Here is a 26,584-nt window from a genome sequence, read left to right as displayed (position 1 = left end):
TTCTGAGATGATAAGGAAAGTATAAGCTCACTGTCAGCAGTGACGGCTCACTAAATGCTGGGCACTTCAATGACTCAAAAAACTTTGCTCCACTATGAAGCTTCATGGCCTGAGATTAGTCCTGCTCCCATCACAAAAATCACAAAAAATGGTATTTTGGCAAGTGAAAGCGTCTGGACTGAGTAACACGTCTTGGCACCTGAAAGCGTCTGAAGTGTGGGCGGGATGTCTCATTATGAGACGGTTGCACAAATCCTCAGCCAAATCCTCGACATTTTCACTTTACGTTTACAAATAAAGTGATTCTATCAGCTGAAATCAATGACCAGCCAACGTGGGGAAATCAATTAAAGTGAGATCACTTTATAAAACGACCAGGAATAATCGGAATAGCTCGAAATCTTTGTCATTTCTTCAATGAATTTGTTAAAGCACAAATGAAAATGACATTATAGCATATTATTTTATATTGTATCATATTTCAGATATCAGCACTTTGGGTGATAACAGACCAGTCTGGACTAGTTTGTACTGGGGTTTGGACTCAAATCTTGATGTGTTTCGGTCGGGTTCAGGCAGAACAGGTGTACTCGGGTCAGCTCTGGACTCAAAGCATGATCAACGTGTTCACGCCGGGTCAGTTTCAGACCGGATTTTTGCCGGGATCCACTTGGCTTCACACTCAAAACATGATTGTGTGTGTTGGGGTGGACTAAGACCGAAAATTCTCGGTCTGTATTCAGGTTCAGACAAAAATTTCAAGCCAGATTTAAGGTCCAGAATAATAAAAAATATCATTATTATCAGTGATAATAATGATGAGAACCAGAAGAAGAAGCAAGAAACATAAGAAGCAGTAATAAGACTCATAACGATATGTTATAAACAACGTCATAATGAGAATTATACTGTCTACATTTCAGATTGTTTTAATGGCCATCACTGTTTTTGCAGTGTTTTATGTCTGGAATCTACTCCGGTGATTTTTGTGCTGATAGGCATTCCGACAAGCTCTAAACATGAAAGCACTGTATTTTTAATATAATAAAATAATAATAATAATAATAATAATACCACCTGTCATAATGACAAATATTAGATTTACTGTCTGCATTAAAAATGCATCCGCTTGCCAGGAGAGCGTCCGAACACTATTTACTCATGTCTGCATGATTTTCTGAGCATTTGTCTGATTTGAAAAGCGATGAACATGTTAAAATATTGTGCCTGTACAGTTCAGTTGTAGGCAAACTTTCAACACCCCCAGTCAAACTACATGTTCTCTTCAGAGAACACACTTAAATGGCATTTTCTGCACAATTTCGACTTATTTAGTTTAACATATTGGGGAAAAAAACCCACAAATAACATAAAAAATGTGCCATAACTTACATTTAATTTTCCCCAATATGTCAAATTCAGTAAATAAACAGTAATTGTGTGTGAAAACGTGCAGATGTGTTCTTTGTAGAGGATGTGTTTATTTATTATCACTTAGGATGTCAACAAAATATGCAATTTGACCAGAGGTGCCCAAACTTTGGCACAGAGGTGCGTAAGAGGCTCAGAACGAAAGGCATGAGGTTGTGGATCTGGACAGAACAGATGAGTCGTGGTGTAAACGCAGCTCTATGGATTCTCCTCACAGATCAGCGCTATTCTGCCCGCCAACAAGTCCTCCATATTGACCGCGACGATCCCTGAGCCAGCTGCCGACTCCCCGCCATCGCCCAAGGCAACAAACACCTGCTGAGACTGGTCCAGCCCCTCCATCTGCTCCGCCCCTTCAGCTGAGGTGTCTTGTGCTTGGATCACCTGATTGGAAGAGGAGCAAGTCAATGAAATGTTCTATGATCTGTATCTGCAGAGTCAGATGCTCCCGGCAGTCTCTGCTGACGTGAATGAGAAACTCAGGCCTGGGATGACGAGACGGACTGGAGACATCGCGAAGGGGAACATACTCAACTGCCAAAACGGTGCCATTTTATATATCAACACAGTGTTTTTTGTCTGTTTTGTTTTCAGCTGTTCCAAGTTGCCACAGTTAGAAATGCTGTTACTTTTGCATGCAGGGGGCAAAAGATTTCAGTGCTATTAAACACCAAGAAGAAGAGCTCAAATTGTCTGGGACTCCACCAGTCAACATGAAAGATGAAAAAACCATCCTCCTTAAAAAACTAGCATTCCCTCTTAAGAGCTCCATAATAGTTATTTTAATTCCAGCAATACATTATAAAAATCGACGTTTCTATTCAATTAAATAAAGTAGAGTCAATATATCGCTGTTGTCAGACCAAAACCTCGTATCTCCAAAATGGTAACTTTACAGGAGAAGGAAAAAATGTACTTTACTTTTAATGCAAGTCAATGGAACCCGACTTTTTCCCAGGTCATTTTGGGTCATTTCTGTTGGTCCATTCATCATGAAATTTACAAACAATGCAAAAGACCATGGATACTTTCAAATCCAAGTCCAAATTCAAGTCCAAACCTGAAAAACGACAAAAGTGGAGATGCACGGTTTTCTTCCGAGAGCAGAAATATATGCACTTGAACTGCAATTAATGTCAGTATATGTTCATCCATCCATCCATCCATCCATTTTCTAAGCCGCTTCTCCGTCAGGGTCGCGGGGGGATGCTGGAGCAGTATATGTTCAGTTTATACATAAAATAACTCCACTGATTCATTTTTTTATGAGAGCGTAAAAGAGAAGAACTGAACTAGAGGTTGCCTTCTGCCCGATGACCGCTGGGATAGGCTCCAGCAACCCCCCCCGCGACCCTGACGGAGAAGCGGCTTAGAAAATGGATGGATGGATGAACTAGAGGTCAATAAATACACATACAGTTCATAACAGATCCCATATTCTCCCTCTGCCATTTCAACCAATCTGTGCTGTCCTTTTCAGGGGCGCAGAAAGTAGGGGTGCTGCGGGATCTGCACCCCAGGTATCAGAACTATTTAATTACAAAACTGATAAAAATTATTTAAAAACCCTTAAAAAAATTTTAATATGTTGAACACAGCAAAGACCCATGCTTTCGTAGTAGACGCCCACTGTTGATGCTGCTTTTCTCTCCAACTGCTGCCGGATGTCACTAAAAACCCATGCAGGAGAGCAGTGGCAGGCTATTTCTGTGCCCTGAAGCAGTCTAACATCTCCCTCACTCATCCATTTCACTTCAACCATTCTGAAGGCATCACACCAATGTGTCAGTAACAGGAGTGAGAGGAGAACGTTAAGCTAAAGTTACCCAGCGTTCTAGTTTTCTTCTTCAGATTTTTACCTTGTTTGCTCAGTTTGTTTAACATTGATATGTAACTTTATAGTTTACATTTGGACATAGACATTTTAGTTGCAATAAATAAAAATATACGGACAGTTAAAATAACAAAAAATAAATACAAAAAAAGCTATGCTAGCATTTCTGTTCTTATTCTACGTTGAAAATGTTTCAAAGTCATGCAAAAACAACAACATATTGTATCATGAAAATTGTGTATTGCTATATATATACACAAGCATCTCCTACATTCCAGCTTTCATTTATCACTACAGCAACCAATCAAATAAAATCAAAGCAATAAACTCAAATACATGCTTTTAAAAAATTACTTTCAAACTGAGCATAAAAAAAAAAAAACGTGTTTTACTACCCATCAGTCATGGCTTTATGGTATTGCAAACATTACAACCACCTGCCCTGCACTGCCAAAATGTTTGCTACTAAAACTGTGGCGGTAAAATTGCATGACGTAATCGAAACACTAGAACTAGTTCCTGTCCATTTTTCCTGTCCATCCCTACAGTCATCATCCTGAAAGGTGGGAGTGGCAAAGCGAAGCTCAAAGTACAAACGTCACGCAAAGTTAGTAGAAGAATGGACTAAAATAGACAGGAAAGCTGGTGTAGTCCTCACCTGACAGGACAGAGTAACTGGTAAGTTATGATAATTACTATGTAAGCATTTATGTTAGCTTAGCAAAAAGAATACAACCGTAAGTCAACACAAACTACACCTGGAGAAGTTACCATTTGAGTGGACTCCTCCTCCTGGATGACCTGCAGGTGTGTAGTGAGGAAATGATGCTGAAACTCTGCCTCGGAAGGGAAGGTGAGAGAACAGACCACACAGCCAAACGCGGACCCCTGCTGGCTCACATGCTCATTGGACACATGCTGCTGCAACTCCTGCTCGCTGCCTGCTACACACGGACAATACGCACACCTCCACAGCGAGGCTCCTGGGACTAAGACAAGCATAGAAGGGATATTAAATAAACAATAAGAACATTTCCAGCCATGAAGCCTCGGAGAAGCTCTAACAAACACACTGATATAGGAATTTCGGGCTTATATCAATAGCCACTATTTTTCATGTGCATATCTGCCGATGCTGATGCATACATGCTTATAATGTAGAAACTGGGACTGTCTACCAGGATTAGCACTAGGTGGTGTTAGGAGTCTTGCCCAAGGACTCTTATTGGTATAGTGTAGGGTGTTCACCCAGGTGGGGACTGAACCCCAGTCTACAGCGTAGAAGGCAAAGGTGTTAACCACTACACTAACCAAGCATCTTGCTTGATGCTTAAGCTCTGAACATCCTGGGGCAGACTGACAGTTGTGTTGTCCCATGGTACTCGGGTGCTTGGTTGCCTCTATCTCAGGTATGTCAAAGTGGGGACCTTGGGCCAAAGTGCTGCAGAGATTAGCGTTTACCCTCATGTAACACTGAATTCAGTTCATGAAGGCCTTGCTAATTAACTAAAGAGCTGAATCAGATGTGTTTGTAATGAGGCACTGAGCTGAAGTCTGCAGTGTTTCAGTCTGCAAGGACTTGAGCCTGACACGTGTGCTCTAACTGGTCTTATTCAGTTGCTTCCAACTCAATTCAGCGCTCTCACCACTGTTACAAACTCTGTGTAATGAGCTTAAATTTCCAAATTTGGTAAAGAACACATTTACATTTATTGCATTTTGCTGACGCTCTTATCCAGAGCAACTTACAATTTGATCATTTTACACAGGGGGGGCCGAGGTGGTGTTAGGAGTCTTGCCCAAGGACCCTTATTGGTATAGTGTAGGGTGTTTGCCCTGGTCGGGGATTGAACCCCAGTCTACAGTGTAGAAGGCAGAGGTGTTAACCAGACTATGAGACTATGAGACTATGAGAAATGTTGCAGCAATATGATAGAAAATTTGGATTTCAATATAAAAACAATTAATCTTTCAGCCCTAAGAGAAATATCATTTATTTTTAGGGGCTTACAAATACAGTCCAAAGAATAAAACCCAGACATTTTAGCACATAACCTAAACATTCTGCTCTTCTACACTACAACTAACACATCATCCATTACCAATCTGGCAAATCAGTCAATATCTGCCGATATGACTGTGCATTAATACTAAGGAAGGTTTATAGGAATATTATCTTACAATGAACAGAAGCTACTAGGCTAGCAGTTAGCAGTAAACCTCCATTAACGGTCAGCAACACTATTTGCCAAACTCCAAAGCCGTCCCATATTTACCAGCCTGCGGCTCCTTCCCATCCAGCCCTTCATCAGCAGAGCACGTCTCTTTGAGGAAAAGATTAAGAGTTTTTAACATTTCTGAACTGTTATGTTTATAAAACTCTAACAAACAGAATTACAGGCTGGCAGTAATGAAGCTTCCTCACCTGGGTGTTTGGTTATGTGGTGTTTGAACAGGCTGCTCTTGTTGCAGAAAGCCTTGTCACAGATCTTGCAGCGTAGCAGGTGCGAGAGTGGTCTGCTGCCCTCCGCGGTGACCGTGTCTGGGTGGGTGGTGCGATTGTGGTACCACAACCCGGAGAGAGTCTGTCATACAGGCCAAAGAGGTCTCGAATATAACAAAATCGAGTCATAGTGCATCTGCTAAAACGGCTTTATGGTGACACGCTGTTATTTATAAACATGAACCTGAGCTCGGACAAAATTCAGGCTTTAAGATGCTGTCACTACTGGTTTTGACACCAGTTCTAGTGGTGCAGGGTTTGACGCAGACTTTTTTAACTTCATTTGATTAGCCTATCCTTTTTGGTACCGTTTTCACAGAACACAGTTTTGGAGCTAGAACCAAAAGACTTTTCAGGATCATGGGGCTTATATAGAGCCATAATTTCTTTTTTCCCCCATACATAGACTGATATACATATTAACATACACATTAGCAACCACCTGGGATAACATAGCCTCGGCCAAGAGACACCTTAGCAACCACCTGGGATACTGTAGTAACACCTTTGCAACTAAATGGGATTTCACAGCAACAGTCCCTTCCAGTTTTCAACTTAATACATTTTTTAAGGTTATTTTACTGTCTTTTTGTCTGATTTTTACTATATATTTTACTGTCACCGGAGGCTGTTACCACAGTAGCTTGGTAAGTCGTCACCTGGGACACACCAGCGTCAAACCCCAAAGATCCATTCACAACTAAGAAACTAATAATGAAGCAAATACTGACTATTTGGGGTATGCCTGTGCCACACTGTTCTCTGTGTGGTGTGGTCATTGTTGTCTGACCTGGTAGGATTTGTGGCAGCTCTTGCAGCTGTAGGGTTTACTGCCGTCATGGATGTTCATGTGCTTCTCCAGCTGGGCAGCGGTGCTGAGGATCCGGCTACATTCAGGGCACTGGTGCAGCTCTTTAGGATGAACCTCCTGGATGTGTTCTCGGAGCTCGTCCAGTGAACCGAAACTCACCCGACATTTCTGACAGTCGTGGGGTTCTGCAACGTCTGTCAAACAGATATCACAGTCAGCACTGCTTTAGTATATTCACTACAGGATTGACAGATTCACAGTCTTGCTACTGTATGACAGTAACAGAATGGGTACAACCTCAACTTCCTCTCATCTGGTGGGAAAAGGGCTTTTTACCACTGACTGGTATTGTCTAAAGTAGTCTATAATGTAATCTAGGTCTCCTCGGATGCCACCAAGCTGAGATGGTGAAAGCTAGCATGTGCTTTTTAACATAAGACTACTGGGCAGCTCAACACGCTTGGAGGAGAACACTAATGCTAATTCTGTTAGGTCAGCTAACAGATGACCCAGAGGGCCAGCACTGTGCTCAGTGATGGTGGGAGAGAGAGAGAGAGAGAAAGAGAGAGAGAGAGAGAGAGAGAGAGAGAGAGAGAGAGAGAGAGAGAGAGAATTATGCTCCCTTGGACTCCAGGGGATCAAATCCATGACCTACTGAAGATTGGGCCAATGGCTAGATGGCTGAACCACTCCGAAGTCCTTGCCAGCGAAATTTTGCGAACATTTACTTCAATGGAAAACTTCTAAACTGAACGTATTCATGCACGAAAAACGTGAGTCAAGTTCAGCGGTGGTGAACTTCAACTCACATGAGCATCCTTGACCAACTGTCTTACTGCTTTGGCTGTGCTGTTCTCTAAAGGGGAGAGGCTTCATGTAGCAGCACTAAAAATCCTAACTGAGGGAAATGCAAACTTTAGCATTGTCCAAATACGACCCTTTAAACGTTTCTTCCCACTGGCTATGAATAAACACACAAACAAGGCTACGTTCTCAGCTTCATTATTAGAGTGGGACGAAGGCAAAAAGAGTCGGATATGTTGTTTCTCCACCATTTACAGGCCTTAACATCTGTTCGGCCCTGGTGGCATGGTAATGCTGAATGATGACACACATGCAGTGGAAAAAGGCACATGAGTCCCGATCTCAGCGTTCTCATTAAGGTCATATAGCCACGAATCGGATACACATCCAATCAAGGACCACATATGAAAGGCTACGTTCACATTACCAGGTTGAAGTGGCACAAATCTGATTGTTTGCCCTAATGTGACTGAGATCTGATGTTTTCATGGCTGACTGATTTTTTTAAATTCGACCTGACCCACTTTCAGACGCCGGATCATCACATTATTAGGATGCACATGAGGACCCACATGGACTTTACTGTCGAACAAACCAATGACAGTGTTTAGTTATGTTTGTGAACCAATAGAAGTCTTCACTGCAATAGATCTGCTGTGTAAAGCAACTGTATGCACGGTTTGTCTAATTTACATATGATTTGCATGAAGATATAAGCAAGTGTGAAATCAACCCTCCCTTACTCGACCATATCTCTCCTTCTTTCACTCTATCTCTCTCTTTCTCTCAGTTTGCTTATTTCTTTCGGGTCCTATTTTGGTCATCTTTATTGTAGTGCTTGTGTGGATGTGATGACCTATTGAGATGGCTTATCCTCATTTTTATCTGTACTCCTAAGTATGTTTCCTTTTTGTAGTTTGTCATGCTGAGGTAATAAGGAGTGGTTCAGTTTTTAAATGAGGTGTAATACAGAACAGCCAATCAGAACAGAGGTCATTTACATACACCAATAAGGCATAACATTCTGACCACCTCCTCGTTTATACACTCATTGTCCATTTTATCAGCTCCACTTACTGTATAGTTTCACTCTGTAGTTCTACAGTTTCAGACTGTAGTCCATCTGTTTCTCTGATACTCTGTTACCCTGTTCTTCAGTGGTCAGGACCCCGATGGACCCTCATAGAGCAGGTACTATTTGGGTGGTGGGTCATTCTCAGCACTGCAGTAACACTGATATGGTGGTGGTGTGTTAGTGTGTGTTGTGCTGGTCTGTGTGGATCAGACAGCAGTGCTGCTGGAGTTCTCTGCTGGAGGTCCATGGGGGTCCTGACCACTGAAGAACAGGGTGACAAAGTATCAGAGAAACAGATGGACTACAGTCTGTAACTGTAGAACTACAAAGTGCAGCTATACAGTAAGTGGAGCTGATAAGATGGACAATGAGCGTAGAAACAAGGAGGTGGTCATGATGTTACGCCTGATCAGTGCATATCAGGCACAGTAACAAAAACAAGTCTGCTCTGAGGAATAAACAGAGGGAAAACATAAAATGTGGTGCAGAAAACCACTCAAACGTCGTAAATGGATCCCAGTGAGAAAACTAAAAAACAAGAAAAATGAAGCATATGGGTCCTTTAATGAGTCATTAATGACCATTTGCTGAGTACTCACTGTGGAAGGACTGCAGGTGGACAGAGAGTCCGTTGGCCTGTTTGAAGCCTTTCCCGCACTCCCTGCACACGTACGGCTTGTCCCCCGTGTGCGTGCGCACGTGCCGTGTCAGCTCGATGGACTGCGCAAACGTAGACGAGCAGTACTGGCACGAGTACATCTTACCTGAGTGAGGAACAAACAGCGTCTCAGACTGAGCCACAACAGTGAACACCAGACACTGCACCAGTCTAACTGACAACAGCTTACAGTGAAAACTAATATGTACCCCCACTAGAATGTAAGCAGTCATTTTTAGGCTGGGGTCCTAGTATTTAAAGCAGCCAAAATTCACATTTTATATACAAATTAAATTTTATATATATATATATATACACACACACGGGTTGGACAATGAAACTGAAACACCTGTCATTTTAATGTGGGAGGTTTCTGGTGGCCAATCCTCATTAATTGCACATTGCACCAGTAAGAGCAGAGTGTGAAGGTTCAATTAGCAGGGGAAGAGCACAGTTTTGCTCAAAATATTGCAATGCACACAACATTATGGGTGACATACCAGAGTTCAAATTGTTGGTGCACGTCTTGCTGGCGCATCTGTGACCAAGACAGCAAGTCTTTGTGATGTATCAAGAGCCACGGTATCCAGGGTAACGTCAGCATACCACCAAGAAGGATGAACCACATCCAACTGGATTAACTGTGGACGCAAGAGGAAGGGATGTTCGGGTGGTAACCGGGAGTGTATCCAAAAAAACGTGCACCTCAACTCTTCTGTTTCCACCAAAACTGTCCGTCGGGAGCTCCACAGGGTCAATATACACGGCCGGGCTGTTATAGCCAAACCTTTGGTCACTCGTGCCAATGCCAAACGTCGGTTTCAATGGTGCAAGGAGCGCAAATCTTGGGCTGTGGACGATGTGAAACATGTATTGTTCTCGGATGAGTCCACCTTTACTGTTTTCCCCACATCCGGGAGAGTTACGGTGTGGAGAAGCCCCAAAGAAGCGTACCACCCAGACTGTTGCATGCCCAGAGTGAAGCATGGGGGTGTATCAGTGATGGTTTGGGCTGCCATATCATGGCATTCCCTTGGCCCAATACTTGAGCTAGATGGGCGCGTCACTGCCAAGGACTACTGAACCATTCTGGAGGACCATGTGCATCCAATGGTTCAAACATTGTATCCTGAAGGCGGTGCCGTGTATCAGGATGACAATGCACCAATACACACAGCAAGACTGGTGAAAGATTGGTTTGATGAACATGAAAGTGAAGTTGAACATCTCCCATGGCCTGCACAGTCACCACATCTAAATATTATTGAGCCACTTTGGGGTGTTTTGGAGGAGCGAGTCAGGAAACGTTTTCCTCCACCAGCATCACGTAGTGACCTGGCCACTATCCTGCAAGAAGAATGGCTTAAAATCCCTCTGACCACTGTGCAGGACTGACGCTGTATTGGCCGTAAAAGGAGGCCCTACACCATACTAATAAATTATTGTGGTCTAAAACCAGGTGTTTCAGTTCCATTGTCCAACCCCTGTATTTTTATATATATATATATATATATATATATATATATATATATATATATATATATAATGTGTGAAATGTGAAGTATACAGGCCTAGTTTTCCACTTCTTTTTTTTTAAACTAGCCAAGCTGCAAAGAACACAGAAAATAAGCCTGGTTTGAATCGTCTTTGTGATGTCACAAAAGCTGGCGTATTTGTATAAATATATTTAAAATACAGGACAGCCAATCACATTTACATATGTCAGTATCGAAAAACAGCATGTTTACTTCTAAGAGATACAGAGAGGCTGGAAATTGTTATGAAAAATAAATTATGCACTTTTATGCACACAACCACACTAACGTTATAAGTGGGCCTAACAAAATGAAATAGAAAAATGTGCGATATAGGCCCTTTAATCTGTTCCAATGTGAAGGTAGAGAGATATTTCAATGGCTCATATTTGCCTTAATACAAATTCTGTTTAAAAAATACTGGCTACAGAGAGAATTTTAAAGGAAGAACAGAAAAATATAAGACACTGGCTCTTTAAAACGGTGTATTACATGTAGGGGCAGCATTATGTGCAGCGTCTGATACGTGTGAGAGTGACGGCTCAAGGTGTACTCCAGTCAATGTTAGTAATGTACACCAGAGCATCGAATTTTCTGTCCAAAAACAAAGAATACCACCTTCTGATGATGTATCTGGACACTTTAGGGTGTATATTTGAGGACTGGCTGTGCTCATTTTTCCCCCACTAGCTGGCGAGTGCAGAAGGAAGTGAGCCAACATTACTGCTAGGAAGCTGAATACCATGGCTGCTTTCATCAGCCTCTACATCTGATTGTATGACATAGTTGTGTTATGCCTGTAACAGCATGTTACGAAATATGACAAATAAATCACATATTAAAGGCTAGTTTCAGGCTAGAATACCCTTTAAGGTTGATGAAGGGGCAGGTTATGTATTCTACAGCCATTTTTTGAGGTTATATCATTAAGACACCACGTCTCCTTAACAGAAACTCTTGTAGTAGTGCAGTGCATGCTGTCATACCCTCTGCATGTTTCTTCTTTGTGTGGTAGGACAGAGCAGCGGCCACAGCGAAGCTCATATTGCAGTGTTTACACTGGAAGGGCTTCTCCCCCGTGTGCAGACGCATGTGATTCTTCAGTGAGGAGTTGGCTGCGAATTTGGCTCCACATTCCTTGCACTCGTACGGCCTTTCCTCCAAATGCTCCGTGCGTCTGTGGTACAACAAGCCTGTAACACGACATCAAGCAGTTGACAATATAGACTACAGCAGTGGCGGTGGAGCCGCTTGCGGCTCTTTTACTGCCCTGTTGTGGCTCCACAGCAGAATTAGATTAGTAGGTAAAAATAAAATAATCCTCCTTTACAGTAAAATAAAGCTCTGCTGGTCGTTCAACACAGTTTAACAGTAAATGGTCTTAAACGCTGGAGTTAATGTAGAACTGCTGATTCACCCTTTAACCTGGAAGATTGGTGTGCAAACAGCTGGTCACCGTAGCAACACAGACAACAATCTCGCCTAGCTAGTAGATAACGAAGCGGTCAAAAAGAAAGATTTAAGACAAACGCCAATAATTTGGAGAAGAATGGACTTATTTGCGTTTAGAATCCCTCCAGCTGGTTTCCGGATACGTTTAATCTGCAACGAGAAACTGACAAACACTAAAAGGTCATGAAGCTGAAGTCGCTTCTTATTCGAATTCTCCAGTTCAGCAGCTATGTTCTGGTACCTCCGGCACCATTTAAGGTGGAGCGGGAAATTGAAGCTGGCGAACGAGAAGCGACTTCGGCCTCGTAAAAAAAAACGCTTGGAGACGTTTTACAAGAAACTGTTCTAGTTTTGAGGAAAAGTTTCCTGCCGGAGAGCAAAGCATATTAAGTCTGCATTTTCGTTTATATTGTATTTTTAGTCTGTATTAGGACACTAGCACATACTGAGATGGATTTACAGCCAAGATGGTAAAATGTTTCTTAAATAAATGGACATTGGGTTGTGGCTCCCAAGAAAGACTGATTTTTGTTGAAAGGACAATATGGCTATTCCTAACATTTGGGTTGCCGACCCCTGAATGAGATGGAAAAAAAACTGCTGCCTGAGGAGTTACACCCCATGCACGCCGCCTTTGGCAACAGCAAGTAATTTTATCAAGCGTTTAAAAGGATTTAAAAGGATTTAAAAGCATAAGCCATATTTCTCTATAGTGGTCTAATCAGTAATTACCTTTAACTTGCTAATACAGATGAAAAACTGCAATGACAACAATACTCAACGTCTCTGTCCGCTCACCCGAAGGGTGTTTAAAGATCTTGCTGCAGAGGTCGCAGGCTACGGGCTGCGTCTTCCTCTTCTTGACTGGGAGGTCACCGTGGTCCTTGCTGCGGTGCTGCTGCAGGGCGGTCAGGGAGGGAAAGTTTAAAGAACAGTCTGCACACTGCTGGGCTTTATCCGGAGACAGAGCACAGCGCTTATGGTGCCTCATCAGACGACACTTAAAGTCAAAGCTCTTGTTGCACCACTGGCAGCTGTAGGAGGCCAGCACAGCTTTCTTCCTCATTCCAGTCTTCCTGCGCTCCTCCTCTTCCTCCTCCTCCTCCTCCTCATCAGAGCCTGAAGCCCGAGGAGGTGCAGCAAGCTCTGGCACTGTTTATGTAAACATAGTGAGGATGCACGATGATTTCGGAATCATATTTGATATGGACAGATGTGATAAGTCAAACTGATATTGGGATATTGTGCTAAATATCGGCATTTTATTCATTTTACTGCATCTCTAACTCCATAGAAATAAAAGCTAGATTTCTCTGTAATTCTAATCCTGGTACATTTAAGCTTACATGCCAGTTTGTACTTTTTATAAATGTTTACATATCGGCATCGGCAGATATGCGCATCAAAAATATCACACATTAGCATCAGCCTAGAATTCCCACAGAGGTGCATTCTTGAAATGTAGTCGTAGGCGAAAGTTTGGGCACCCCGATCAAATTAGGTTTTTGAATAATATTTGTTGAATTGAACATTAATCTCATTAAATAACTTTTTTATTTACTGTGATTTTAATGAATCGAAATTTTACACCAAAATTTGCAGAAAAAATGCCATATTTAAGTGTGCTCTCTGTAGAGCTCTCTGTATTCACGTGTTTTCGCGTAGTAAATAAGCAAAATCTGTCATAGGTGAGTTCAGGTGGGGTCTTGAGAGAAAAAGCTGGCAAATCCATCAACAAGCAAAGGCAGAAATCAAAAGAACAAACGACACACCTGCAGAAACACGGCTTAAAAATGACAACCACCAAGAACAGAATCAGAGTTAAACTAACGCAACAAGCAGGGTTTGAGGATAATGGGGGCAGAGCCATAACGTTCCAAGGAAAACCAGGGGGGGGGTCCTGTGACAAACCAGAATGATTCCTTTTCAGCTACAGCATCACAAAAAACTACCGCCTGCTTTGTCTAATTTACAAAAGCATCTCTTCAGTGTGAGGCATCTGCAGACGTTCACCAAAAAGAGCTGGTGTTCTGACAAACTGTCCAACCATATTTACATAATTTCATTTACATAAAACTGTAAGCAGGATATTATGTTAACCTAATCAGAAACGCTGCCAGCATTAAAACCACAGGTAGGATATTTTGATAGCCTAAATCTCCTTATCAGGGGTAAGCAGTCATATTGAACTGAGTCTGTACTGAACTAACATTACAAACATAATAAAACGTCTCATCAGGGCCTTGTAATCGTCTTAATCTTCCACCAGCTCACAGCACCCCTGTAAGCTGACCCATAGTTCAACAAACACTAGATCAAGATCAGACCACTGCAAACCAATGGAATATTGTGAAACTTCTTCAGTTACATTTCGATGAACATGCTGTGTCGTGCTGGATGTTGACTGGCATATTATGATGGCTCGCTTTAGTATAAGGTGATGGGCAACAGTGCTGCAGTTATTCCCTCACCAGTGTGGCTGAGCTCCTCAGTCAGAGGCAGAAGTTGCGGGAAGCTCTTCCGGCTCATGGTCAGCAGGCGGCAGAGCGGCCGGACGTGCCGTGAGTCTTTGCTCAGCACTCTGTCCAAAATCTGCTCCATGGACTCAGCCACGCCATCAGACCCTCGACAGCTCTGCAAGAACTGGGTTTGGACACAAAAGCACAGTTAACCTAAATCACTACTCCAAATGATGTCGAGCCAAGACAAGCCTCAAGCGTTGCTTCGTTAGTTTTTCACTGGAGCTACAAGGTTAATAAAGACTAGTAATAACAGCTTTTACTACCAATAAGCATCACGCAAACTGTATGTCTAATCATAAGACTGTTAAGTCATCTCTGATTACAGATTTGCTTATGTGGTATGTATGAAGTATGTCTGGTTTTATTGATCTCACAAAACAACTTAATAAATGGACTGTTATGACTCTGGAGTGAATGCAATTCTGAAATGTTTATGTTGGACTCTTATTAAAAAAAAAAAAAGTGAAGACCAGCGGTCAGCTGTGCTTTCCTCAGAGCACATTCGACTGTCCAATGACATTGTGTGAGCGGCAATTTGAAATGATGTAGTGGCGCTTCACATGTCTCAGAGGAAGCCTGTGCTAACCTTTGTTCTACTAGCGCTGGTGGTATCATGTGATAAAGTCCAAATAAATAAATAAATAAATAAATAAATAAATAAATTTTCCCATTATATTGGTCTTTTAATATTTTATGGAAAATAATCATCTTGATTAGTGTTGCCACAATGAACCTGAGTCTAGCCTGTCTGATAGGCAGTATATGAGGTATAATTCACACACTCTTACCTCAGTGACGGCGTCTTTATCGCAGTCCGAACTGCCTGCAGCTCCTTCCAGGTCAGTGATGTCACTGAAGGTTTCCAGAATCAGGTCTTTGTGCTTATACACGGCATCCACTTGAGCAACTAGAGAGGAGAAAAAAAGATGTAAGCCATTAATCGTAAAACTCACCGATGGTTCCATCGATGTCAAGAGGAAATGTCAACAAACAAATGATGAACAGTTCTAAAACCTCCGTTACCGGTGCGGATGAGTGTCTGAGCCTCTGGGCTCTGTCTGATCTCCTGGGTGAAGAGTCCCAGTTCAGGGTTCAGCCTCTCGGCCCAGAAGAGAAGCCTCCACACAGTCAGAGTCTGAACTGGACTCTCATTCAGAGCAGCATCCAGCAGTCTGTCCGTCAGCCCAACACCTGCATCCTCGTCCAGCAGACCCTGGATACACTGGACCGACACGAACAGCCACAAACACCATTTACTGAGGCCAAAAGCAACACAGAGTGTCTCAGTTTGAGATTCTTGGCACTGACCACGTTACTCAGTTTCCTATAGTAGTTTAAGGGCTACATTTAAAGCTGGATGTCTGTCAGCTTGTAAAGAAATAGACAAAATAGTATTTTTCTTTTAATTAGGGATTAAAAATGGTAGAGAGAAGGAAAACGAGAGTACAGTTCTTGGCCATTTCTAATCTCTAATTACAATCCTAAGCAAAGTTCTTCTGATATAGCAAACTGATAACGCAGCCGTGGCTGATTCAGAACAATACAACCACATAACTAACCAGTCATAAAACTATATCTCCGTTAAAAGATTAACTACATACTTAAAAAAGATGGTTCTTCAAGGGTTCTTTTGTAAAGAAATTCGTTCTATATAGAACCATGAACACTCAGAGAACCCTTTGCATGATTAAAAGGTTCTTTGTGTCATCAGATTGATGGAGAACGTGCTGTAAATGGTCCTATTTTTGAAAAGGCTTCTATACAGCGTCAAAAGGGTTGTTCTATTGTTATTAGTTAGACATCATAATAATAATGGAACCCTTTTCAAAGAGGTTCTATAGAACCAGGAACACCGGTTTCGCTTTGTACAAGTAAAAGATTCTCTGTAAAAGCGTTCTTCAGAGGGACAATGTGCTATAGATGGTTCAATAAAGAACCTTTTTGAAAAGGGTCCTATATAGCACCAAAAGGGTTCTTCTATTCTACTGAGTTTGACACTGTAACAATGCCAGAACCCTTTTTGGTGCTATAGAGAATCCTTGTCAAAAAGGTTCTATATAGAACCAGGAACACTCAGAGAACCTGTTGCACAATTAAAGGGATATGTGGCATACATAATGTATGATTATGTATTATGATGGCTTTGTGAAAGTAATGATTTCATTTCTCTACATTTTTACTTTTTTACTCAAAAAAAAAGACATTTTGACTTTTTGACTTACTAACTCAAGATACGTCATTTTGACTTATAATGAAATAATGACGTATGCATTAAACAGAAACAAACATAGATACAAATACTGAAAAGATAAGTTCCAGATATGTCAAAATCCTTTAAAGATGCACCAAAATGGGAATTACTGCATGCATATTATTTGTGTGAATCTTATTTATGTTTTCTTCAGTGGTTGTAAGATCAAGAAAGAATGACAATGTCTATCAATGTGAATTAAAAATGTGTTCACCTGTCTGACATTTGAATTAGTTTGGGAAGCAGATGAGGTAGTTACCTCTCTCTGGTCCGACGGGATGGTGGGCCCTCCGTTCAGGCCCTGGCTGATAAGGTGAGGGTGCAGATTCAGCTCGCAGAGCCGCTTCAAGAACGTTCTCAACAGAGCCATTCCACCGCAGTCCTCTGTTCTCTTACCTGACGAGAGCCCCAGCACAAGTATTACAAAGATAGGGAGGGTTATTTTTAAAAAATGCAAAACATGCACATATGATTGGAGAATCGGTGTATATAAAAACACAATGTAGTCAATTAAAACAAAACAAACGGAGCTTTTTCACATTCGAAAATATTTAAATATATAAATAATTGGCTGAATTCAATTCCGATGTTATGATACATCAATGCATGTTTTACATCCTCACGAATGCACTATGATTATAAGCATATCACCCCCCTCCCCCCTTACACTCTCAGTCACACATCCAGCTTACTTCCAGTGTTTCTTGATTTCTCATGCTGGTTCAGGTCTGAGGTCTCCTGAAGCAGCTCCAGCAGAGAGCTTTCCTCCAGCCCTCTCTCACTGAGCACGCTCAACAGCCTCTTCACCACCTGCACCCGACTCCGCTCTCCATTACACTCCAACAGCACCTGCAACAAACAGTTCATTCAAAGGATGCTGGCATTATTAATTACTAATGAAAGCCAATTAGCCACAGTAGGGCTCATTGAGCAGTAGACAGGCTGGCTTCCGTTCATTATTAGCCAAGTATTTATTCATTCACTCATCTTCATTAAATATCCAGGTTAGGGTCATGGTAGCAGTTGGGAGAGCAGAGAATCCCCTGCAACTTCCTCCAGCTCATTTCAGGGGACCCCCAGCCGCTCCCAGGCCAACCTGCAGATGTAATCCCTCCAGCGGGTCCTGGGACGACCCCAGGGTCTGGTACCAGTAGACCGTGAACGTAAACCCCCACCGAGAGGTGTCCAGGTGGGATCTGGATCAGATACCTGAACCACCTCAACTGGCTCCTCTCAATGTGGAGGAGTACTGGCTCTACTCTGAGCTCCTCCTGAATGACTGAGCTCCTCACCCTATCAAGTAGAGAGTAGCCGCCAAGATCCTTTCCGCTGCTTGTAATCATGATCTCATTCGTTCAGTCATTACCCACAGCTCATGACCACAGGTGAGGGTTGGGATGTAGACTGAGCGGTAAACAGAGAGCTTTGCCTTATGGCTCAGCTCCATCTTCACCACTACAGTCCCGTACAGTGACTGCATTACTTTTGTGGCATTAATAAAATATAATGTATAATGACTATGGACATCCATTACCACCAGATACAGGAGAAAACAAATCATATATTTTTAGTATCGCAAAATAATGACTTACTATAACAAAATTCTGTCTTACTTTAAACCTTTAAAAAACTTCTCATAATGTTGACAATGTCCCTACTAAATGTTCCACAGTCCACTGTCAGTGGGATTATAACAAAGTGGAAGCGATTGGGAACGACAGCAGCTCAGCCATGAAGTGGTCGGCCACGTAAAATGACAGAGCGGTCAGCGGATGCTCTGAGAAACAGAGCAGTAGCGTTTACCTGCTTTAAAGCTTCATTTTTGCACTTGTCTGCTGCCTCTGTCAACAGCTCAGAGATGCTCTCAACGCTGGCGAGGTACTTGGTCAATTTTAAAGCGCGCTTATCCAGACATCCAGAAGATCTCGTAACCCCAGAGTTCCCTGTGATAAAAAGAACAGAAGCAAGTGAAGAAGCTCCCTGAAATAACGTAACAGAAAGACTGTCTGCGGCTGAGGACGTCCTTCTTCGCAGCACATTCATTTTTCAGGCTATAAAATTAGATGCTGGATCGTTTTCAAAAAACTAAACCATGTGTTTCCTTAAGGGCCAAACACAGAACTAAACACAGAATAACATCCCATAATGTTCCTTCCTTAACTGCAGTCTTTGCAATACTTTTATTGTTGAAAGCTATGCAAATATGCAAATGAGCCAGACCAGGCACTGAATGTTTTACCATCCTGACCAATCGTAATCACAGAGCTTTGGATCTCGATGGAACGAAAAATCCACTTGATCCAACAAACAAAGCATTTAGGACAAAATAATACAGGCCACTCTTTAACTACATCACATCAAGAGTTTACTCATGTGTTTCGAGCATAATAAAACATATCATAATATGATATACTCATAATACGGTATTTAAGATTAAGATTAAGTGACCCTTATTAGTCCCACAACAGGGAAATTCCACCTCCGCATTTAACCCATCCGTGAAGTGAAACACCACATACACACTAGTGAGCACACACACACTAGGGGGCAGTGAGCACACTTGCCCGGAGCGGTGGGCAGCCCAATCCGCAGCGCCCGGGGAGCAGTTGGGGGTTAGGTGTCTTGCTCAAGGACACCTCAGTCATGTGCTGTCGGCTCTGGGGATCGAACCAGTGACCTTCCGGTCATGAGGCTGGATCCCTAACCTCCAGCCCACGACTGCCCCCATTTTGACCACACCTTGCAGTGTTCAGAATACAGAGCCACTGTTTTAATTCGCCCTATGAAAGGAGAACGCCAGTGATTTTTCTACATTTCTTCAGAATTAAAAGGATAAAATATAAACAAAGTCGTTCAGAGTGGCCTGGTGCGAAATGCTTCCCTCTGTAGAAACTGACCAAGCTAGAACAGTTCACAGTGGTGGTGATAGGAACCCGACGTCTGAAGAGTTCAACGGCTCTAAAATCTCCCTCACAGAAAGTCATTAGACGACATGGTTATAAATACACTGCCTGATGTCTGAGACGTTGTTTTACCTAAAATGTATTATAAAAATGTATTGAAATCAACTTATTTTAATCTATTCATGGTGGAGGGATACATGTAACTGTTAGGGCGTTCTAAGACAAAATACCCCCCTAAAAATCTTTTTTTTTTCTGACGTTGCACTACTTTATCTTCATCAACATTACATATAAAACACCCAGAAGACGTCTAGGTTCACTGCTGGTTTTGGATGGTAAATGAAATGGCTCTATGTCTCTGGAGTTAAGGCGACCCCTGGTTCCCATCACCACCACTGTAAAGAAAACTGAGTCTCTACAATCAACCATTTCACACCAAACCACTCTGAATGACTCTGTTTACATCTCAGTGATTTATGAAGACATTTATGTTGACAAAAGCTTGATTCCCTGTTTTTCAAATATCACAATAATTGTGAAAATCTAAAGTACTGCATTATGACTTGCTCATCATCGCTCAGCCTAGGGATGGACAATACAATGATTTTTAATTGTTGGTGTGATAAATCAGCTCATAATATGCTTTTCTGAGCATATCGTGGATATCATCAGTACTTACAGAGCACTACTTACATACTTCATTACAAAGTACTTAAAAATCATCATAAGTGCAGATTTATTATTATTATTATTATTATTCATTTTTCAATGCGGCACTACAGGTTCTACTTTGTCTGTTCCGACTTAATATTTTGATGCATATCTATCATGAAAATTTCTTGATTTATCATAACATTTTGCCACATCACCCAACCCCAAACCCCAGCTCTACTTTCAGATATACTTACCTGTGAGATCTGGCTCTCGCTGTTCCACCGGCACTGCGTCCAGATCGCGCTTTAGGCTCTTAAACTGGTCCAGCAGTGTGAGGAAGGTCTGGGCTGAGAGGTCATGCTTGTCCTTCAATTGGTCCAACAGACGCTGGAAAACCACATCAGCCCCTGGATCTCCCTCAAAGCATTCCAGCATGATCTGGGAAAAGGTGGAAAAAAAATCCAGAAAATGTGCTCATGTGGCTAACAAGTAAGTAGTAGTGGATAATACACTGCCTGGCCAAGAAAAAGGTCACCACCTGGATTTAACTAAGCAACCAGGTGAGAGCCTCCCATGGGATAATTACTGCATGGGTGATTATGTTTCAGCTGGCAACAAGTTATTTAACCCGAACTGATGCAGTGAGCAGCTTCTCATTTGTTAAACAACCCCGTTGAAAGACGTCCTGTGGTCGTGGAAAAGATATTAATGTTTCAGAAGGGTCAAATTATTGGCATAAAGCAGAGAAAACATCTAAGGAGATTACTACTAAAAATCGGGTTAAGAACTGTCCAGCGCATTATCAAAAAGTGGAAGGACAGTGGGAAACACCATCTTTGAGGATGGAATGTGGTCGGGGAAAAAAATCCTGAATGATTGTGATCGGCGATCACGTAAACATTTGGTGAAAATCAAACCAACAGTAGAACTCAGGGAAACGTTTAATAGTGAAAGTAAGAGCATTTCCACACGCCCAATGCGGAGGGAACTCAAGGGATTGGGACTAAACAGCTGTACAGCCTTAAACCACTTATCAGTGAGGCTAACCAGCGAAAACGGCTTCAGTTTGCTGGGGAGCGTAAAGACTGGACTCTGGAGCGATGTAAGAAGGTCATGAGGTCTGATGAGTCCAGATTTATCCTGTTCCAGAGTGATGGGCACATCAGGGTAAGAAGAGAGGCGGCTGACGTGATGCACCCATCATGCCTAGTGCCTACTGTACAAGCCTGTGGGGGCAGTGCGATGATCTGGGGTCGCTGCAGTTGGTCGGGTTTAGGTTCAGCAACATTACGTGCCCAAAGAATGAGGTCAGCTGACTACCTGAATACACTGAACGACCAGGTTATTCCATCAATGGATTTTTTATTCCCTGATGGCACAGGCATATTCCAAGATGACAATGCCAGGATTCATCGGGCTCAAATTGTGAGTGGTTCAGGGAGCGTGAGGCATTATTTTCACACATGGATTGGCCACCACAGAGTCCAGAGTCCAGACCTGAAGAACCCCATTGACAATCTTTGGCATGTGCTGGAGAAGACTTTGCGCAGTGGTCCAAATCTCCCATCATCAATACAAGATCTTGAGGAAAAATTAAGGCAACTCAGAGCTAAAGGTGGTCCAACGAGACATTAGAGTGTGTGACCTTTTTTGGCAAGGCAGTGTATATCAAAATTTTATTACATTACAATATGGGAGCATATCATGGATATGGCAGGTACATAAAGAGAACAGATGAACTGCATAAACCCATAAATTTATGTCTTTGTCTGCTTCAACTTATCAAATATTTATGAACCCCTTAACCCTCTACTGCACAATGTTGCCCTGAGGCAATAAAATGGGTTTAAAAATAGGCCAAAACGTTCTCAAAGCTATCATAAAACAATGTCTCAGGCGTCAGGCAGCGCATTCATAACGGGAGCTTTTAGAGGCATTAAACTCTTCAGACGTCCGGTTCCTATCACCACCACTGTGAACAATTCCAACTCACCCGAAACCGCTCCGAATGGCTCTGCTTACATCCCACCCACTAAATCATGCAGACTAAAAAAAAAGGAAATTCTCCTTCATAGTCACTTTAAAGGGCAGTCGGATTTGAATGACAGGCAGGGGAAGCAAACACATCCACATCTTTCTCATCTTTCTCACCTGCCGCTGTGCGGGGAGAACCGAGTCCCAGGTGCCAAGAATTTTAACCCATGGCCGGACGTCCTGCAGGATCTTCAGGATCTCGTCTCGCTTTTGAGAAAACGCGTCTTCTGCGCCCTCTTCTGCTCAAACGTTACACAACACAGGCTTAATCTGGTCAGGACACTGATACATATCTCCACAGGAATGTCTTTAAATGAACAGGCACACAGCGGGAAGAGTAGACAGCTCCTTTACATCTCTTTTACAGTAAAGAATATGCCTCAGCATAACTAAAAAGCGCTGCCGATGGTTCATCCCCACTTAGTGTTATTACAGCTGTTTATTAAACGTCCATGTCATAAACTTTTCTCTCAGGTCCAATTATGAGATTTGTGGGGTTTTATGTAGCAAATAGAGTCATAATTCATTTTTACATGCCAATTTTCCAACCTTTCTTTATCCCTTAGAATGAAGCAGGCTGCTTTTATTACTATGCCTATAAGATGCCTTTTATATTGCCTTTTGTATGTAAATGAGCTCTGTTCTGATTGGCTGCCCCGTACTGTGACTTGTTCAAAAAGCAGTCCAGGCTGAAACATTGCTTATAACTTTGACATGAATGGGCGGGGCTACGATAGCTTTTATACATATACATATATATATATATATATGTGTGTGTGTGTGTTGGTTTTTATCACATCACAGAAACAATAAATTTAGAAAAGGCTGATTTTGCAGCTTACTCTACATTTGTGTATTATGTTTACATACACTCCTAAAAGAGATGGTCTTTCAAGAGTTCTTCAGTATAAAAGGGGTTCCAATACTGGTTAAAGGCCAAAAATACTTTTTTGGTACTATACAGAACCCTTTTTGTTACGAGTGTTGTACATACTGAACTCATAAAAGTGGCGTTTGTTGTTTTCATGATACAGGACCTTTAAACTTAGGACTAAACTGGCTCATAAAGTTAAAATTATACTGTATCATCCATCCATCCATTCTCTAAGCCGCTTCTCCAGTACAATTTATTTAATTTCAAATATACCATCAGCATTTGGCGACTCCAGTCTAGCTCTTTCACACAACGACCCCTCCGTGGTCCTCTTCAGATCATTTGACCCATTCCTTTTTTCCATGTGCTTCACACTGTCCTCAGAAATCCCTGGACAAGCAGACGTACCTTCTTCGCAAGCAAGGTCTCCCCGGCTTTCAGAAGGACCGACCATTGCTGCCTCTTCCCTTTCACACAAAGGGGTACTAGACTTGAGGTCCATGTGCTCTTCCTTCAAAGGCTGAGGCTCTGTGGACTGGGCCTGCTTCACAAGGTCATTGAGAATGTTCTTGCAACCGACAGCTACATCAAACATCTGCAAGCTGTCTGCTGCAGCAATGATGCGGGAGAAGTTGTGCTTGCCCGGCGGCAGTCTGCCTGTGTAGACCATGTCCAACAAAGAGGAGAACTCCTGGGCGGTGACCACGGCCGTGTCGATGGAGATGTTGTCCGAACTTTCGAGGAGAGACTTGAAGAGCAGGCTGGAAGCGGCTAGGACGACTTTGTGGGCCGGGTGAGGAGCTCCCTCCACCAGAATGGTGCAGTCACAGAACTGGCAGTCTTTTCGCAAAGCCTGAAGCTGCTGCATCAGCTGCCTGTTGTATTTCGGCAGCTCCATCGGTCACCTGTGCAGGTGGGAAACCGTAATTAGAAAAATTAAATGGAGGTGAGGTTTGTTCTGCATCCTAACATGACTGACCATATCACAGACACACAGTATGTGTCGCCCTCTAATTTAAAAAAATCTGCTTTTTCAAGGTGCAACCACACTGACATAGGTTAGCTGTGCAGTTTGTATAATCTCCACAGAAAAGGACTGACTAATACAACGGGGTGAGCTAGAGCAGCCTCACATGAGACTAAGGTCTCCATGCCCAATGCCAAGTGTCTGCTAGAGGGGTATAAAGACCCCCAATAGTTCACTCTATTTTGCCCAAAATAAACTTCCACACCTACTTATGTACTTTTGTCCCTTCCTGACCCACAAGCACCGTTTTTCCAAATTAGGCTTTAATAATTTTTTCATTCCTTTTCTTTTGGTATCATTAAATCAAAACGCAAACTAAATATAAAGAAGATCATTCGGAGCGGTTTGACATGAAATGCTCTGTTCAGCAAATTGTTCACAGTGGAGGTGATGGGAACCAGATATGAGTGCGTTGCCTGATGCCTGAATCACTGTTTGATCACCACCAACACGACGTTCACAAACTCAGAAGACACGTCCAGGTTCACTGGATGTTTTGGACGTGGAAATAAAATGGCCATGTTTGTGTTGTAGACATGACGCCGTCTGGTTCCTATCATCACCACTGTAAAGAAATCGGAGTCTCCACGTTTCTCTACAACTAACCATTTCACACCGAACCACTCTGAATGACTTCTTGTTTACATGTTTACATCTCAACTACTGACTCATCCAGGAGCTCTGAAACATCAGTGGGGTTCCTCTTTAAATGTTAGGACATGAAGGGGTAAATGAATGGAAACACAGCCGATGCTCTGTTACCCTGTGTATTTAGTATTTGGCAGCGATCTATAAAACATTAATAAGCCAGATAAGCAGCAGCTCTAATCTAAATATTAACACCTGTCCAGACAGAAGTGAGTCTACATGTTGTTTCTGCTGATGAAACTACACCAAGGCTGCACGACGAAGCTCCAGCCAGCTTCTTGTTCCAATTTGCCCGGTCCACCTTAAATGGTGCGTTAGTCACATTCTCGAGCTTCAGCAGCCACAATGTAACTGCGGCACCGCTTAAGGTGGACCGGGCAAATTCGAACAAGAAGCGTGCGAAAAGGAAGCCAACCTCAGCCTCGTAAGGCTACACCTAGTTTTTAAGGTTATCTGGGAAATAAAGAGGACTGTATATGAAATTTTCGTCTCGATTTTTGTCGTTTTCCCGAGTTGAGGACTGGCTGGTCTCCATTACCTTTAACGTTATTCAAACAGTCCGGCTCTTTATTTAAACTCCTCCGAAGGACAAACAGCTCCGCAATAAAGATTTCAGATTGAAATGGCGACGGGGCTACTGCGCATGCGCCTGTAGTCGATTACAAATTAAGAGTAAAATTTTAAAAGTCGCCACATTTCGGTGTTTTTCACTGTCGAAGCCGAACAAACCGCGCACAGAGAGTATATAATGAGACAGTCACCAAAGTAGAGGCTATTTTGCCCCGTTTATTGAGCATGTTTTCTTTTTGGTTTGTTGTCATGGAAGCAAAACCTGCCGCGATTATTCGATTAAAATCGAGCTTTCTTAGAGAATCGCTGCTTGACGATATGATAAAATCTTGACTCTGCTGGTTACAGAACCGGGAGGGCGCAGTCATTTATATGCATTTTCCCCAGAATGTTTTAGATATTTAAAGGCTGGTTTCTCCAGTGGATTATTTAGGTTTCTTCAAAGGCTATGAAGAGTGTGTTACAGCCTAGTCAAGCTCGTTTTCATCATTTGACCTTTTAAATCTCGGATTATTTAATCATAATAAATGATGGGTAGATTTCTCAATTAAATCAGCCGTGTTGTAATGCCTGCCATCGATATTGAAGGACTCCATACAGACTCTTGCACATAGTCAACCGCTTGTAATCCAGCAGCACAAAATACAAAGGAAAATTATAATATCTGACAAATTTCCATACTGTAATTTGACCTACCTTGAGGTTCCCAGGTGTTGCAGCAAAGCAGAAGTTCTCTCAGATCCTGGACATCCATTTTTTAAACTACGAGAATGAATCGGCTACCTTCTGGCTGCAGCTTCTAAAGCAAAGTGTGCAAATTTTCACATACATGTAATAAATTAAGTGTTTGTTCTTGTTTAAAAGCTTAAGTCAAAGTGACTGGCTGGAACTTACTGAAGCCCAACGATGAGTTAATTGGCCTAAATCCCAGATGAAGTGCTCGAGCGCTTTCCAGTTTTCTTTCTGGGACAAATCAGTCTGCGTTTTCACGCAGAGAA

General features: G+C 42.3%; 1 protein-coding gene across 2 annotated transcripts; it reads right to left on the bottom strand.

Moving 5' to 3' along the window:
* Window positions 1–1,426: 1,426 nt before the first annotated feature.
* On the bottom strand, window positions 1,427–26,582 carry zbtb40 (zinc finger and BTB domain containing 40). 2 transcript variants are annotated; one of them, XM_017711234.2, is made up of 19 exons: window positions 26,481–26,582; window positions 26,283–26,385; window positions 23,615–24,246; window positions 22,585–22,706; window positions 20,688–20,871; window positions 18,680–18,819; window positions 17,569–17,725; window positions 17,136–17,272; window positions 15,649–15,847; window positions 15,414–15,532; window positions 14,575–14,746; window positions 12,902–13,255; window positions 11,638–11,844; window positions 9,058–9,222; window positions 6,559–6,773; window positions 5,691–5,850; window positions 5,542–5,589; window positions 4,037–4,254; window positions 1,427–1,815 (listed from the first exon to the last, which is right to left on the bottom strand). In XM_017711234.2, the coding sequence occupies exons 3-19, from the start codon at window positions 24,237–24,239 to the stop codon at window positions 1,630–1,632; spliced, it is 3,408 nt and encodes a 1,135-aa protein (XP_017566723.1). In that variant the 5' UTR covers window positions 24,240–24,246; window positions 26,283–26,385; window positions 26,481–26,582; the 3' UTR covers window positions 1,427–1,629. The 2 variants fall into 2 exon arrangements, with proteins under 2 accessions (XP_017566723.1, XP_017566715.1); XM_017711226.2 differs by lacking the exons at window positions 26,283–26,385; window positions 26,481–26,582 and adding an exon at window positions 25,555–25,627.
* Between the last annotated feature and the right edge of the window lie 2 nt (window positions 26,583–26,584).

This window comes from Pygocentrus nattereri, chromosome 21 (assembly GCF_015220715.1).
Source record: "Pygocentrus nattereri isolate fPygNat1 chromosome 21, fPygNat1.pri, whole genome shotgun sequence".
Taxonomy (NCBI): Eukaryota; Metazoa; Chordata; class Actinopteri; order Characiformes; family Serrasalmidae; genus Pygocentrus; species Pygocentrus nattereri.
The sequence above is the reverse complement of the archived record's forward strand: the minus strand, read 5'-3'. Positions and strand labels throughout refer to the sequence as shown.